Raw genomic sequence first — 18,141 nt, forward strand, 5'->3', positions numbered from 1 at the left:
CTACCAGAGCAAATAAAAGAGGTGGGGGGATAGCCACAATTTTCAAGACGTCTTTTCAGTGCAATCAGTCGTCATTCGGTGACTTTACTTCATTTGAATATCTGTGTGCATGCATTAAGTCTTCTCCTCAGATTTTATTACTGACAATTTACAGGCCTCCAAAACATTCAGCTAAAGTTTTTCTTGAAGAGCTAGGTGAACTGCTATCAGTTGTTTGCATAGAGTATGACTGTCTTATTATATCAGGGGATCTAAACTTGCATGTGGATAATCCTGAAAACAATTATGCCAAGGAATTCATTGCACTAATCGATACTTTCTCCCTAACACAGCATGTACAGGGGCCAACACTCTCTTCGCCATACCCTGGACCTTGTTATCACAAAGGGTCTCGAGATGTCTCTACAGCTGTTAAAGACCTGGCCTTATCTGATCATTTTTGCGTGTTCTTTGATGTGTCTATGTCCCCACACACTCAAAACACAGCTATGATGGTAAAAGGAGAATCATAAATGATCAGACAAGTGCTCTCTTTGAGCAAGCACTTTCACTAAAAGTCAAGTCAACTGTCAGACTCTGAAGACTTATTTGATCACTTTAATGCAAAATGGCAAACATTATGGATGACATTGCTCCATTACAATTCAAGAAAGTTAAGGACAAACAGAAAGCACCATGGAGGCAAAATCCAGCAGTTAAACTTCTAAAAGAGAGTGTAGGAAGACTGAAAGAAAATGGCGTAAATACAAACTTCAGATCCACTATGAAATCCATAAAGAGATGCTCCCGCACATAAAACTCTGAAATATGCAAAGCAAGACAGTCTTTCTTTTCTAACATTATCAATAGAAGTTCAAATAACACTTTCATTCTTCTATTTTCAACTGTTGATAAGTTAACAAATCCCCCTCACAATTAGCTTCTGAACTTCTCTCAACTAATAAATGCAATGAGTTTTCATCTTTTTAAAGGTAAAATTGACAAAATCAGACTCAACATATCTGCTCAATTACAAATTCAACAACCTGAACTTCCAGCAACAAACAGAGGGAAACTAAACTTGATGTCAGAGTTCAGCTTGATAGACTACTTACACACTTGAAAAAAAAAATACAGAATCTCAGCCCTTCCACATGTGTCTTAGACACTCTGCCTACCAATTTCTTCAAAACTGTTTTTCACCTCATAGCGGTGGATGTCCTTCAAATTGTAAATGTATCATTGCTGTCTGGCACTTTTCCTAAGTCACTGAAAACAGCTGTTGTAAAGCCACTTCTCAAGAAGAATAACCTGGATGCCTCCATGCTAAGCAATTACAGGCCCATATCCAATCTACCTTTTATTGGCAAAATTATTGAAAAAAGTAGTCTTTAATCAATTAACCACCTTCCTAACATCAAATGGGTATTTTGATTACTTTCAGTCTGGTTTTCGGGCAAATCACAGCACTGAAACAGCTCTCATTAAAGTTTCCAATGACATACCTCAACACAGATTCAGGTAAAACATCAGTCCTAGTGCTACTGGACCTTAGTGCAGCATTTGACACTGTTGATCACAATATTTTACTACACAGACTAGAACACTGGGTTGGATTTACAGGCATAGTTATCAGCTGGCTAAAATCATATCTACAAGAAAGGAGCTTCTTTGTTGCCATCGAAACTGTACCTCAACACCAACGCCCTTGACCTGTGGTGTTCCCCAGGGTCGATCTTGGGGCCACTATTATTCAACCTCTATATGTTCCCACTTGGACAAATCATTCAAAATAATTTGATTTCATATCATAGCTATGCAGATGACACACAAATTTACTTAGCTCTATCACCAAACAACTATGGTCCTCTTGAATCTATGTGTCAGTGTATAGAACAAATCAACACCTGGATGTCTCAAAATTTTCTTCAGCTGAACAAAGAAAAAACTGAAGTAATTATATTTGGTAAAATGAGGAAAGACTTAGGGTTGCCACTCTCCCTTGACACAAAAAGGGTTGAAGGCAAAGGATACTGTTAAAAACCTTGGTGTATTAATTGACAGTGATCTAAATTTCAACAGCCACATGAAAGCCATAACTAAATCAGCTTTTACCACCTCAAAAATATTGTCAAACTCAGAGGGCTGATGTCAAAACATGACTTAGAAAAACTCATTCATGCATTTATCTCCAGCAGGGTTGATTACTGCAATGGACTGTTCACAGGCCTTCCTAAAAAGACTATTAAACAGCTTCAGGTGATACAAAATGCAGCAGCTAGGACTCTAACAAAAAACTAAAAGAACTGACCACATTACTCCAATTCTAAGTCCTTGCACTGGCTTCCAGTAAGTCACAGAATTGACTTTAAAAGCACTATTGCTTGTTTATAAATCAGTAAATGGAGCAGGACCTAAATACTTGTCAGACATGCTTCAGCAGTACACACCTTCTCGCCCCCTCTCAGGTCCCAGGTGAAAAACCTGCTAGTAAAACCTACAGTTAGAACTAAACATGGTGAAGCAGCTTTTAGCTGCTATGCTGCTCAGCTGTGGAACCAACTTTCGGATGACATTAAAAGGCCCCAACTGTAGCCAGTTTTAAATCTAGACTTAAGACCAAACTGTTCTCAGACGCTTTCTGCTAACTGTGCCGAGTTACAAATTCTGAATCTGCCTCGATAATTATTCTACTTTGTCTTTTATTACTTTTTTTTTACTACTTTTTTGCCTTTGTTTTTGCTTACTAATTATTCTTTATTTTTAAATGATTTTACCTTGGGTTTTATGTTTTCTTTTTATTATGATCTTTACCTTTTAACTATTCTTTGACTATATTGCCCTTCTATGCTTTTATTTGTTATTATCGTTTGGTTTTGTTTATGTAAAGCACATTGAATGACCTCTGTGTATGAAATGTGCTATATAAATAAACTTGACTTGACTTGACTTGACACACGCACACATGCACGCACACACACACACACAGACACACACACTCACACGCAGGGGTGCCAATTAAACGCTTCGTGATCTGTGATGAAGAGCACTCACCGAGTCCCAAACAGGATACACGCAGGCCTGACTTCCCCAGATTCCTAAGGAGAGGGAGGAGAGAGAGAGAGAGAGAGAGAGAGAGAGAGAGAGAGAGAGAGAGGGAGAGAGGGATTAGTGGAAGCACCACCCATGGCCTGAGGCCCATGTGTTAATGACCCCCACCCCACTTCAGCAGAGTTGTGAGCCATCTCCTGCTCCACTCATGGGGGGTTAAGGAGCCATACTACAGCCCCTGTGGACAACACATTAAGGCGTCCTTTCAGGACACACACTTAGGAGCGATACACTCTAGCAAAACTAAACATTTTGCATGGTACATCTGTACACCTAGTTATTGCTACAAGATATACAAAAGGTATCTATGCATGGAACAACATACAGTATATGAATTTCAGAAATATTTGGTGAGACTGAAGAGATAGTCAACTTCTTATCTTTTAAGACAAGAGCCTGGCCAAATCAATACCTGTCCTCAGGTGCGTACCACACACAAGGTTTATTTGTTCTTCCACAAAAGTTTGGTTGATATAGAAAACCACTGGGGTATGAAGTGTCTGCTGGCGGAGAATAGTGAGAAAGGACTGGGGGATTATTCCTGATCCCTAGTTTATTTTCGTGCAGTCTGTCACGCTCTGAATACAGAAACAGACTCCACACAGGCCTGTTGCTGTCGGTAGTGCAGAGCAATCCTACAGGGACTTGATGCCCACAAAGGTCAGAAGTGGCTACTGCCTGCGAAAGCATTGTTCTCTGTGAATTCAGACTAGGGATGCTTCAGAGTAGCCTACATGGTCGAATACAGTTGAGAGTTAAGAGTAATTCTACGATATACAGCAGAAGAGAAGGATCAAAGACTGCAACCAAAGGTTTGGAGTTCTGTGGATGGGTGATATTGTCCTCAAGGTTTGAACAAGCACACTTAGAACATAAAGGAAAAGAAAGCTTAAGAGCACCGCGTGTCTCTGTCCTCCGCTGAATTGTTTATCCTGACAACCTGTCTGTTTCATCTGCTTGCCTCCTCATTTCACTCCCATCTCAAACATGGTCCTCATGCAAGAGTGTGTGGCTACCTTTCGTGTCTTGGTGATTGCTGGAGCACTTCACAATGTTCTTCCCATTTATACTTCTGCCTAAAGCCTTCCTGGTTAATGACATACTGAAAAGCAGGATGCTTGTTTGCCCTATTTATGCTTCAAGAGCAGTTTAGTAGGCCTTTTAAAGGATTCTCTTCAAACATTGAGCAGATATTGAGAAGTCAAATACTGCTCTTGTTGGAAATGATAGGGCTTTGAAACGATAGGCTGTTTGTTCTTTTTAAAATATTAAATATTTTGTGCCCACTTTTCTATGAGAAAAAAAAGAGAAAACACCCGAGCGAATGTGAGACTGAAGGCTGTGAATTTGCTTGTGATTTGAAACTCATTTGGGAAGCACAGAGAAGCTTTAAAGCCGAAGCAGACTGACAGACAACATGGCTGATAAAGTATTCATGAATACATATTCATTCAGAGAAAGGGTTTGGTAAATCTATGACATCTCTCAGGGTTTAGAGATTCTCATACACAATAGCACAAACTATGCATTTATTTGAAACATATATGTCACCAAAAGACCAAAAAAGATTTGCATACCTGCTAGACAACCTTTTTCAAAGCCTCAAGATAAAGACAAGACTATTTGAAATAAAAAAACAATTTGATGGGATAATGCACCTAATATACAAAGATCTACCTCAAACTGTATTTTCTTGTACTGATACAAATCAAAACAGACATGGGTGGTACACTGTGTCCTTTAAAAGGAGAGGAAAAGTAAGGAGCAAAACACAGGCATTGATTTAGAGCCTCTTCTCCGTATTCAGTAGGAGCACATCGCAGACCCGTCAGAGCAATTTCCCACAGATTAGGAATTGCAGCACAAACCTCCACCACTTTCTTCACATTGAAAAAAATGAAATAAACCACGATTCCTCTCAGGCTGATGCATGCTGTTCAATGAATCATGAAAGAAAAAAAGCCACAACACATTTATTAAGAAGCATCTTAATTGCACTGTCCAGCCAACCTCTAAATTATGAAACATAAGTCTTCTCTCGGTCACAAGGCATTTTTCAAACCCAGACTAGCCTTATCTATCACGGAAACAGATGAACGGCTTTGCAATGCACTGATTTATTAGTATATTAATGCAGCATAGACCAAGAGTACGGATGGTCCAACTTGATCTTAGCGGACAAACAGGAACTATCACAATACTGTGGCGCAGTGCTGTGTCTGTATGTATGTATAGATGCATGTATGCATGCAAGACTGACAAGAAGCAAGTGGTAAAGATACTTATAACAAAGTTATTATTATTATTATTATTATTACTATTATATTACTACATAGCCTCTTCCCTTCTCTGCAGCACAGGTATAATAACTTCGGACGGGAAATTACCATAGACTCAGACCATCAAGTTTTCAGACAAGACCATCAACTATTGCTTCATACATAATGCTAAAGGTCCGTGCAACCATCATTAACTTATTTACCAGTCTACTGCAGATGCTCTACTGCAGAGGCTTTGCATTACCCTTGAGCCTGAGGTTGACTCATATTCATATAAGTACACAGGAGGTTCTTGCTCAAATTAAATAACATAAAATTACTCAACATGTGCAGATTGTTAAAAATGCTTTTCAAGAAAAAAATCCCTTTGTAAGATGCGCTAGCTTTCTAACTATCTAGAAAAACATCCAGTGCTACTCTTAGCCATATGTTGACACCACACAAATAAAGTGAAATGATACTTCTAGGCATACTCCTCATGGTCCTTACAATCACCTCATGACTCCAATTAAATCTTCAAAAGATAGAAAATATGACAGCAAGCCCAGACCCCATCCTTCACTGAGCAAGAGTCACAGAGAGAGAGGAAGACTCAGACACTGAAAGACAGAGAGAGAGAAACAAAGGAGAGAGAGAGAGAGAGAGAGAGAGAGAGAGAGAGAGAGAGAGAGAGAAAGGCAGCGGTCCTGTAGCACGCTGCAGATCAAACACGTTTTACAGATTAAACAGGCGGCGAGTCGCGGAGCTGCTCATTTGAAGTGACACATGCCCAGCTTAGGGGCGTCTGCACAGCTGCCCCCCATCCCGTGCTCCCCAGCATGGGAAAGAGAGTACCAATTAGGCCAGACCACTGGAGCTGGGGATGGACCTGAGGATGGAGCTGAGGATGGGGATGGAGTTGGAGATGGGGGCTCTGGGATCCACGGAGACACTCAAAGGGACTGTGGCAATGTGAGGGATCAGTGTCTGGAGCTGTCAAGCATTGCATAGCGGGTGATCAACCTCACAGTGGGCATGTAATGTTAATGCAAACCGAGACTGAGAACGCGTACACACACACACACACACACACAGACACACACACACACACACACACCTTCATGTAAATGAGTCATATTGCAGAGACTTGGAACTGGCTCTTGCTGTGAATAAAAAGACAGACAAATAGCACTAGGCAGCCAAACTGTGATGACGCACAGGAGACACCTCCAGCTCAGATAGAAATGCATCTGTCCCTGTGCTGATGGTCAATAAGAGATCATTAAAGTTTCAACTTGATTTATTAATGAGGACATCTCTCTCTCTATCTCTCTCCCTCCCACTCTATCCATGGCCATGCTGTATCAGCTGTGTGTCTGCACACATCTTCTTGCACTTTTATTAAAACAATAAATCAGGTGGCAACCAATAGTGGCACTGGGGAGAGACTGGCTCCTGGCCGGATAGCAACTCACTCATGCTCACCTGTGCTAATGTGATACAGCCTGTCTGGTATGGAGTCAAAACTACGCCATATAGAAAAGATGAAAAGATATTCACGTTTAATAGAGTTTTACAGCTGTATAAAGCAATTTGTGCTTGTGCACGGAAACGGAGATGTGACGCAGGACGTCCTCTGATTGGCAAGTCAGTAGGCGATGCAATGTGCTGATTGGCTCTTCAGAAACGCTGTCAAGACCGTGCCAAAATTTGTTGATTGGCACTTCAGAAAAGACAACAAAACACCAAAATTCGTGTCTGTAAAAACGTTTTGTAGCTTTGTAGATCCAGTTTGCACACAAACGATATATGTCGCACTTCTCCCAATTTCTGCCTAATTGTATGTGCAAAGACATTAGTTCCTTTACTGCCTGTAGCTATAAAGCTGTTCCACACACGTTCAAACTAAAGCCCAGTGGACAAATGTTTTTCACATGTGCACAAAATATTTCTGCAGGTAGGCCTTATTTTTGCACACAGACAAATTAATTCCACAGCTACAAAACGGTTCTACAAGTGTAAATCATACCTTCGAAGACAATGTTTTTTCGCACATGCACAAAATATTTCTACAAGTACAAAGTTTCCGTGCACAAGCACAAATTATTTTATACAGCTGCAAAACTCTATTACACATGTGAATATCTTTTCACGGGCACAAAATATTTATGGCGGTGTTTTGATTCCATAGTCTGGGGGTTTGGTCTGTGTGTGATTGTGTATTATGTGTGTGTTTGTTTCCTTGTGTGTCCATGTATGTGTGTGTGATGACGAGAGAGCCTTTGGGAAGAGAGGGAACAAATGGTGTTCAGCACATTTCATCTGTTTCTCATGAGCAGCATGCGGGATGGGTACACAGACGCTCACGCATAGGACAAATTACACAGACTCAGGCACACACACACACACACACACACACACACACACACACACAAACACATGTGAGCAAAGACAAGTGCACAGCACACAGACACATGTACACATTCATATGTGCACACCCCCTCCCAGGGCCATCAACACATTTAAGGCAAACATCCAGGCTTAGAATGATTCACAGCTGGCTGAGGGCTAAAAAGCAAATGCAAGCAGAATGCGTCGCCACTACCTGCAGGCTGTTATGGGAGGAATTTGTAAAATTCCCGACACTTACTGAGATGCATTGTGAATCATCCATTTGGGGACTCGAATCACAGCCTACCGAGGCATTTCCAAATGACATGATACGCTTCATAGCATCTTCAATCTCACTGTAACAGGAGGCTACCCTGCAGTTCATTCAGCAATCCTGGATCCGAGGTCTGTTCAAGTCAATTTTCTGTTTTATTATTCAATTTCATTAATTTACAGTAAATTGCACCATTAACTGTAGATATGGTCTAAAAGCACTTTACAGAGTCAAGCAACTGAACCAACGAACAAGCACAAAGTGAGTGGCAAGGACAAACTCCTTTTACAGCAAGCAACCTCAAAAGCTGTAGACATCCCATAAATCATCTACCAGTCCCAGATAAACATAATAGCTCAATCTGGAAAACACGGAGGACACTGTGGGTGTGTGTCAGTCTGTCTGTGTGTGCATGTCTGTGTGTGCATGCCTGTGTGTGTGCCTGTATATGCATGTCTGTGTGTCTGCAGGTGAGAGAAAAGTGTGAGCTTTGAGATTTGACGATATGAATTAGAGCCGTGAGATTGGGATTAGACAAAGGTGAAACTGCTCAAGGGTAGGTTGTTAATGCTTTAGGCTAGTTAGGCTTATGGCACGGACTGCCATGCCAGACCAGGGCCAGATCTGGGCCTGACTCGGCCTGTGGTCAGCTGTTCTGTTGGCATGAGGGATAGAGGGCCAGCTGTGAGAGGTCTGCACAAGCTGCACATGATTTAGAACGTGCCCAAGGAGAGGCCAAGGGCATTAGTCTTTTTTTAGAGGACTAATTAAGACCACAAACCCAGTGACACACTGGGACTCATCCACTGGAAATCAAATGAAACAAAATATCTTATATTGTGTTTTTAGTGTTGAGGAGATGTGTGTTATTTCATTACTTCCAATGACACATTTGCATGCAAAAATGCAACCACCCTCTTATACTCTTAACAGTGAGGCCATCTGCTTTGAGTGTTAGAGAGCAAAAAAGAAAGAAAACACACACATCATGGTGCACACACAAAAATAAAACACACAGGTCTAATTCCAACGCAGAGATACAGACACACACACACACACACACACACACAATCATACACATTATTCATGCAGTTGTGATACTTGCACAGATCCTCCTATACAAACACACATACACACACATTTGCAAATACTCTCTCTTTCTCTCTCTCTGTCTCTCTCTCTTTCTCTCTCTCTCTCACACACACACACACACACACACACACACACACACACACACACACATGCACACACACTCTCTCTCTTACTCTCTTAAGCATCGATGCCTGTTGGCTTATGATAGGCCACTGTGCAAGTAGACAGCAGAAGGCCCGGGAGGCTGCCCATCTGCACTGCACCATTGGGCAGTCAGGCGGGCAGAACACTCCACAAACACTCCAGACACAAAGACACCAAACACACAGCACCACAGAGCCAGAGCCAGGATTGGACCCTCAGCCAGAGCCCGAGCTACAGCAGGCTATCTACACACAGAGCAGGAAGAGAGGGCCACAGAAGTCGACGAAGAGGAGGACAGTTGCCAAATAATGATGGACTCTGGACAGGGACCGGTGGACTAGTGCCATTTAAGGACCAGATATGCTTGGGAAAGAGAGCGAGAGAGTGAGAAAGAGAGAGAGAGAGAGAGAGAAATATTGGAAGACATTGCAGAGAGACATCATGCAAAAGAGACAGAGATAAATAGAGAGTGAAAAACAAAGAGAGCCACAGCACTGTGATGAACCACATATCATTCTATCAACATTCCACTGGCATTCATGAGGCAGCTATTTTCGGTTTTTATTTTAGAGTCAGCGTGATCACTCAAGAAGCTCTGAACGTCTCCATCACATGACACACCTGCAGCTGACCTGCACACCATCCACCTGCTGCTCCGGCTTTTGCTGTGTTGCCTGCAGTTGGGTACGGGAGGCGAGAACAGCTGATGGTGCCAGAACTTACAGCAGCCAGCGAGTCCCACCAATCACCTGGCTTTCATTCCCACAGAATGAAGAATTGCCTGTACAAATGTTCAGTCAAGAAAAAAATGAAGTATGGCGAATTGCCTGTCAATCAAACACACAAACACACATATCCCTCATCCTCTCTCTCTCTCTCTCTCTCTCACACACACACACACACATACAGTACATAGGCACACATACACACATACACACATACACAAAAACTCACACACATGAAGATGCAGAGAGAGAATAAGTGAGAGAAAGATGGAGAGAGAGAGAGAAAGAGCCCAGAGGTAATAGGCTTGTTTTCATCCCGTTAAGGACATCAAAGGCTCCTTAAAACTAAGACTTAAGCTTTAGACCCTCCTTCCCTTTAAAATCAAGTGATCGTTCCACTGATTATAAACGTGAAGTAGCCTGGTAGCCATCCAAAGATAAGAGCAGAGAACGATGGGGAGAGAGATTTCCTGGCACTGTTTCATGCTCGCTGATTTCATGCTTGGCAAGAACAGAGATAAAGGACGATGCATACAGTACATACAAAGATCCATTCTGTTCATCACTCTCTGGAGCTGTAGGAGAAAGCGTATGGTGCTCATCTGTTACACTTTAAGGGGGAGGGGGTAGGGTGCAGCAGAGAGGAGTGTGTATGTGTATGTATGTATGTGTGTGTGTGTGTGTGTGTGTGTGTGTGTGTGTTTGGTGCTGCTGAAAGATGCTGGGGGACCTTGAGCAAGTAAGGCCATTTTTTTCTCAATTTCCCCAGTAAGACTTTTCAAGTGGCATATGAGAGTCATATCTCATGACCTCACATTGGTCTGTGTATCAAATTCCTTGATTAATAGTATAGCAGCAGAAATAGGAGCCTATACTATGATATTCCATAGCTATCACAACAGGTGTTCAGAGTCAATTCATTGATGTTTAAATGTTTTCAGAATTAGTCTGAATATGGACTGATTCAGCTATTCAGCTATTTAGAAGAGTAAATAACAAACAAAACACAAGTGTGATAACATATGGTAAATCTGATCTGATGCTTTTGATGACATTAATACATAAACTTGCATTTCTTCACACAAATAGGCTACTGCCTATGCATTCTATTGATACACGTCTCCATAAAGCGCGCGCGCAAACAACACATACGCATAGTCTACTTCTCTGCACTTCTCTGCGACAATCCAGCCTACACACGTGCACTTTTAGAGGTCCCTCTATTATAAGGCTTGCGCACTATTAGACTTAAATCCATTGCTCCAACCAAGGGCTACTTCCTGTCAGTGTAATTATAGTCTTAGCAAATGTCACTGCGGCTGACACAAGACATGTCCCGCAGTTTTTCCTGGGGGCTGTCTTTCCTTTTACTAAGCAGACAGATAAACAACCCTTGTATATTCGCCATTCATGTTTTAAAAGCCAGTCACTGAACAAACTGTAGCCTACTTGGCACTGATTTGACTGGAGGGGAATCATTTGCATCTTTAAGTGACCTATTTGTCTCACTCTGAAATGAATTTGCCTGTTGTGTGTGTATGACTAGATCTGGTGACTAGTCATGTACTATCCTGCTATGTTAATGTACTGTAGCTTACCTGTCTATGAGTCAGCAGGACAAATGGGCCAGTTGAATTTATCAGTGTTGAATTATCGGGGTCCTCTAAATACTGTGTATGGCAGACAGCTCCCAAAAAGGTCTCAAATGCATTTCGTAGCCTACCCTAAAGGGCAGTTACCCTGTCTTTCTCCACTAATGCTAACACACTCAAGGGTTTTCAAGAACTTACGAATGAGAGATAACACCATTTTCATAGCCCCTTTAATACTAATGCTAGAATAGTTGCGACATGTTGTGGAATTGACACCGGTAGAAAAACAACTTCAAACTTGCTATTTGCTACCAGCTATTTTCTCGCATAGAAAATTGGTAATTTCTACGTTGGTATGGAAACTAGCTTGCGTGTTATCAACTTAAGTGGACGTATAGCCTCTCGTCGACAGATTGCCTGGATACAAATAATTATTTCTTACATGGAAACTATTCATTCACACCTTGTCTCCTCGCATCCGCTGGTTGAATTTACCGTGTCCACCACCACGATAGAACGCACAGTTTTTCCCCCAAAGCGGATCATCATCTCATCTATTTTCATATCTTCATTTACTTTCAACACATGCTATTTTCAGCTGGTCCATTACCAGTCTTACAATAAGGATAACTTTCGCACTGAAGTAAGTTACTGAGGTCATGCGCCACGCTGTGGCTAGACCCTATAGAAGCTAAACATGACTCGCCGTTTGGCCACGGTAACAAAAAAGTAAATTAACCACCAATTAAAACAACAATGACAATATTTTAGTTAATCTCAAGACTGAACGTGTATCTTGACAATAGCTTGTATTATTGCCTATAATAAATAACATTTTATATGAATAGGTTGTAACATGCAGTAAACAAATATCACTGAAATTAGCTCAATGTTTTGTCTAACCACCTTCATTTAAATGAATTGAATGAATGTTATTGGTGTTTCTGTAATATGCCATTAATCTCTGGCAAGGGACACCCTGCTAACCAATTGAAACCAAGCTGCAATACAGTTTTTAGACAGCACATGACGTCAGTAAAAAAAATAGCCCAAAAAGCCCCAAACTTCACATTGCAGACCACACACATGCAAAAGTACTGTGCAGGTAGACACAGAAAAGTCCCAAAGACTCCAAACCACACAGATCCATTACAGTATGTGGTCAAGTCCCCACAATAAGCTCCATCTAACAGTCACACAAACACAAAACCCAACCTAACTATTACCATTAACCATTATCAATTACAGTAACAACATAACTAAAATCAATTCCAAAAATGACAAATCAAATTTGTGAGACAAAAAGCACATTCCCTGCTCTGCCATTCTTTTCCCACTAAGAATAAAACATGACAGAATTCCAGTTCCCATCAGTGATAACATAACTACAATCCCTGAAATCCCACACCAAGTTTGCAGAACTAAAATCACTGCTCTGCTCTCAACTGCTCTGATTTTTCATTTTCACTGAGTATAGAGTTTGCCTCTGCCCACTGGTTGGTTGACATACCGGTATTTCATGCCTGTCAGCTTGCCCGTGGACTCCTTGAGCGAGATGGGGTGGCGGTGGGAGAAGGAGCCGAAGCTGCGGGCGATGAGTGCCACGGTGCGGAAGCGTGCACGGGCCTTGCTGGTGCCGGTGTTGGGGCTGGTGGCGTTCTGCTTGCTGTGGCCATCCCCATTGCGGGGCGCCTTGAGGCCATGGTCGGTGCAGGCAAAGGACACCTGCATGCCCGCCACGGTTAGCTTCTGTGAGGATAGAGAGAGAGAAAAAGAGAGAGTGGTGGAGAGTGAGGAGAGACTCCTCACTGCAGGGTTGCTGCTGCTACCGCTGTTGCTGCTGTTCTGCAGTGACTGGAGTTAGAGGGTGACGCGCAGAGGGGAAAGACCTGTGTGAGTGGAGGGAGAGAGAGAGAGAGAGAGAAAGAAAGGAGTGCAGGTTGAAGGTGACTCTTCGTCTTTTTCTTCTCCTCCTCCTTATTCTTGGGCACTTGGTGTCTGGCTCTGAGCAGGAAAAGGGAGTGAGGAGAGTGGGAGTCTCCTGGTCGCTTTCTCTTCCTCAGTGTTTCTCTATCCTCCTCTCTCAATGGCTCTCTCTTCCTGAATTTGAGTCTTTCTCTGTCTCTCACTTAGTCTTTTTTTGGAGTGTGTCGTTCTCGTTCTCTCTCCGGTCTCTAGCGCTGGCACAGCCTCCTGTTCTGTGCCTCTGATCTCTGCAGCAGGATGCTGATGTGGGCTTTTTTCTCTCTGTTATTCTGCCCCAATTCTTCACGTGTTCCTCTCTCTTCCTCTCCCTGTGTCTCTGCACTCGTCTTCCTCCTCCTCCTCTTCTTCCTCCTTTCCCGCTCTCTACCCCTCCGCTCTCTTACCCCTTGCAGGGTAGCCCTGCTGTGGCTCTAGGAGCAAGGGGGACGGCGGCGGTGGGGGTCTTTCCTCGTTTCGCCGGTGCGCAGCTGCGGCAGAGATCTCTCGTCAAAAGGGTGATGCGGGAGCCCACGCACTGCACTGCAAGCCCAAATGCCACACTTGTGTTGTGAGACAGGTAGCGTAACAAAATAAAACCCAAACTCACTCGGCTCTGGGAGAGCAAAAGGTGACTCTCTTCCACTCTCTCAGGGTGACTCTTAATCCCGAAACTTCAGGCACGGACAGAGGTAAAAGCCACGAGCAGGTGTCCCGCCACCCAGACGTGTCCCCCAGAAAGGACAGAGCAAAGTGCGCGTTGTCCTCTGTGGGGATTGCTGCCGTTGGAGAGAGCGTCCTCACCAAAGCTATTCCTGTGCCGGGGAGTCTTCAGCGCTCAGTCCAGGGCAGCGGAGAACAGAAGGAACAGCTTGTGTTGTGGCCGTGGTTGCCCGACTGATGTGGCTACCCATGCAGGGCTCTGCTTTTGATGTCGCTAGTTCCAAATGAGAAGAGACAGGCAGAGAGGAGAGCAGGACAAGAGGATGCATGATCCTGATCCCAACCCCCCCTTTTCCAACACCACTACCACTAACAACGGACCCAACGCCTGGAACCGCAGGGGGAAATAAGGCAAACAAGCAGGGAAGAGAAGAGAAGCAGAGAGCGGAAGAGTGAGTGAGAGAGAGAGAGAGAGAGAGAGAGAGAGAGAGAGAGAGAGAGAGAGCGGTGCAGGATACTAGCGTGGCAAGTGAAAGAGTGTGCTGGAGAGAATGATTGTTTGAAGGAGAGGGAGTGAAAAAGGGAGGAGGGAGGGAGGGAGGGAGGGAGAGAGAATGTAAAAAGAATGACAGGGAGAGAGAGAGAAAGAGAGAGAGAGAGAGAGGTTGCAGACTGACTCAGATAACTGCAGTTAACTGCAGATAACCAGCAGCTTAGAAAGGAAAAGAAGAATCTGCATCACTGTGAGTGTGTGTGTGTGTGTGTGTGTGTGTGTGTGTGTGTGTGTGTGTGTGTGTGTGTGTGTGTGTGTGTGGTAAGGCTGAGAATGACAGATTGAAATATCTTTCTCTTCTTGACTGCCTTTAATCTCCATTAATGTGTTTTTTGTTTTTGTTTTAAGAGTTGTGAATGATTTTGTGTGTGTGTGTGTGTAACATTGCTAACATTGTTTTTTTTTTTTAAACGGCGACTAATTTAAATTGTGAATTTCCAGAGCACACTTGGCAATCGACTCCTACGGACTTTCCTCTAAAGATGGCAGCAAAGATGGCAGCAAAGATGGCAACATTTCCGGAAAGGTACTGGCTTGATGAAATTCATTCTGGACTCTCTATCCGACCACATAAAGACCTCGGGATACTTCGGTTTGGCTTTAGGGACCCTCTACTCACTACCACGTAAGTGTAATGTTGTTTGGAACTGTAGAAGAGGTATAAAAATAGCGTTTTGTAGCGTCGAAATAATATGCCCTTCTCACTTCCACGCTAACGAGCTTTGACTACTAAAAACGGTAACATCGAACTTTCTCAAAACACATCCGAATGACATGATTTGGATGTCAACTCAACGTATGTACTCGCAATCATCCGTAAATTGATCTAAAGTGCATTTTACTCCGGATAATTCCTTTAAGCTATAAGCAACTTTCACGCCCCAGCTCCTCACATCATGGTAAATAAATAAATAAATACTTCTTTCCTGTGTGTGTGTGTGTGTGTGTGTGTGTGTGTGTGTGTGTGTGTGTGTGTGTGTGTAAGTGTGAGCGTGTGTGTGTGCGTGTGTGTGTGTGTGTGTGTGTGTGTGTGTGTGTGTGTGAGCTCAGTGTGAGCTCCGCTGCTTTGACAGGTATTAAATGTCCCTCATTAAGCATGATCCGCTGCTCCTCCACTGCCATTCATCCTGCTCGTGCCACCACCACGCACAGGGAGACCAGACCACTCGAGACAGAGCATCCCACAGCACAGGGAGACAAGACCACTCGAGACAGAGCATCCCGCAGCACAGGGAGACCGGACCACTCGAGACAGAGCATCCCGCAGCACAGGGAGACCGGACCACTCGAGACAGAGCATCCCGCAGCACAGGGAGACCAGACCACTCGAGACAGAGCATCCCGCAGTTCTCCACTCTCCATCAACTGTCTGTCACTAATGGATACATTGGTACCATGAGGGCTGGTCTCGGGTCAGTCTGAATGCCTGGTTTTTGATGGCTGAAGTTGAAGGCACTGAGAGAGCAGGTCACTTGTCAAAAGCCAAGAGCACTGACTTTCAATACCCCTTTATAGGAACATTGATCTTAGAACGCAATTAAAGAGCTGACAGTCAAATCACTAACAGTTAATGCTAATGGCCTAAGCCTTGATTTATAAAAGAATGTATAGGTTCACAGTATAAGAAAGAAATCAAAAAAGGAAAGGATGGGAAATGAGAGACAGTAGGGAAAGAAGCAAAAAATGAACATTAAATACAAAATGGCCCCTTTTTGACAAGCCTTGTCCCAGTCCCATTGTGTCAATGCCTGAGCACGTCTCCTGTGTTGGGATGGCCCTGGTCCTCCGACAGCCATGCATATCTCCACCCCCACATACATGCGGCGTGATGAAGTGAGATTATCTGGTTCATTGAGTGTTGCGCAGCCTTCGGCTAAGGCAGTCTTATTTATATCTCCCTGAAGAAGTGCCTTTCCACAGAATAAACGCCTTTGTTTACTTGTCTGTGTGTGCGTGCTGTCAGTCATGAATGCACGACACATCCACTCGTATCAAAGGAACAGATGGGTTCATTGTTTGGAATCAATTGTCAACATGGTCATGTGATGTGGTTGTCATACAAAGTGGTGACCCATGGCATTTCTTTTGCTTATATAAGTCACGTAATGTGTTTAGGATGGTACATTTATTCTGAGGTGACTAGTAGATTAGTAGTAACAGTATATTGTATCTTGGAGGGACATTAACTTTTAATGTCACAGTCACTTAGACTTAGAAAATACATATGATAATAATGTCTATATGATGTGCAATTCCTTTTATACTCAATGGATCATCAGTCATCATTTCACCATTCACTCACCATCCAAACATGGAGGCCAATGCTGACCCTAACCCAAAGAAGTTCCTGGTGTCCTTCCAGCACGTTCCTATGTTCCTGAAAGAAAAGCAGGTTGCCTGTCTGTCATCTGCTTCGACTGAACTCTGATCTATTAATCACAAGCACCTCTCCAATGGCTGCCTGTCTCATTCAAAAAGTATGTCATTCAAATGAGTCAATCTAAACCTGTCACACTTTGGGAAATCCCAGATGGCCAGCTATCCCCTGAAGCAAAGAACGTTCCATCAATTTCCAGCCCTTCCGTTGAAAACACACACGCACCCATAATACAAAGACACACAACCCAAGATGTGTGGCGAACTTCTTTGAGGGCAATCAAATATTATCTTTTAACAATGTTCTTATCTATATGAGTGAGTGTCCTGCTTTGAGAAATTCTAAACCTGACCTAAAAAAAAGACCACATGTTTTTTTTCCTGATCTGAAGGCCCTAAGCCCTTCCCCAGACCATTAGAGAAAGCTATCAGAGCGAATGCCTTTGAGGGAGAAGTCTGCATAATGTGCTCACTGACTGTTAGAAATGGCGGTTAAAAAGCAGGCAAAACCAAATCAGCCCGGCTATTTATTCCTCTTCCTATTCTCTTGCCATATCCCCTTTCTTCACCACACAAAAAGACACTACTGAAGATGTCACTCTCCTCTCCTCTCACACATCCTAGCTCACAGCAGCTTCGTATGCTTCACTAACACTGATTTTTATGAGAAGGCATGACGCATTTGATATAGAGGGGAGAGGCCACCAAATCCCCAATCCCCACAGGGCTGTCACCAGATCCGTGCTAACATGCCCATGTGCCCCGTATCGAATTGGCTCCTAAATGCCCCTGGAAAATAATCCCTAGTGTTTGGGATTAGCCTACGAGGAAGAGGAGGAAGCTATTACTATTCAGCCAGCATAGCAGAGACTGCTTTTAATAATTTCTAGTATGTGTGTGTGTGGACATAGATAGATAGATAGATAGATAGATAGATAGATTATTGATCCCCAAGGGGAAATTCAAGGTCTCAGTAGCATACAGACATCACACACAACATGCACTTACAGCAGAAATGGTA

General features: G+C 43.2%; 1 protein-coding gene across 3 annotated transcripts in view; it reads right to left on the reverse strand.

Annotated features, from left to right (window-relative positions):
• kcnab1b (potassium voltage-gated channel subfamily A regulatory beta subunit 1b) overlaps nt 1-14,686 on the reverse strand; it is a 32,206-nt gene extending 17,520 nt beyond the window's left edge. The window contains exons 1-2 of one of the 3 annotated variants that reach the window (XM_048244530.1): nt 13,077-14,686; nt 3,034-3,077 (exon numbers count right to left, since the gene is read on the reverse strand). In XM_048244530.1, coding sequence (XP_048100487.1) covers nt 3,034-3,077; nt 13,077-13,297 — 265 coding nt within the window. In that variant the 5' untranslated portion in view covers nt 13,298-14,686. Of the gene's footprint in view, nt 1-3,033; nt 3,078-9,870; nt 9,907-12,029; nt 12,146-13,076 lie in introns of those variants that run through there. The other 2 variants (XM_048244539.1, XM_048244545.1) reach the window with 2 other exon arrangements.
• Nucleotides 14,687-18,141: the final 3,455 nt, after the last annotated feature.

The sequence above is a fragment of the Alosa alosa genome, chromosome 1 (genome assembly GCF_017589495.1).
Source record: "Alosa alosa isolate M-15738 ecotype Scorff River chromosome 1, AALO_Geno_1.1, whole genome shotgun sequence".
NCBI classification, from domain to species: Eukaryota; Metazoa; Chordata; class Actinopteri; order Clupeiformes; family Clupeidae; genus Alosa; species Alosa alosa.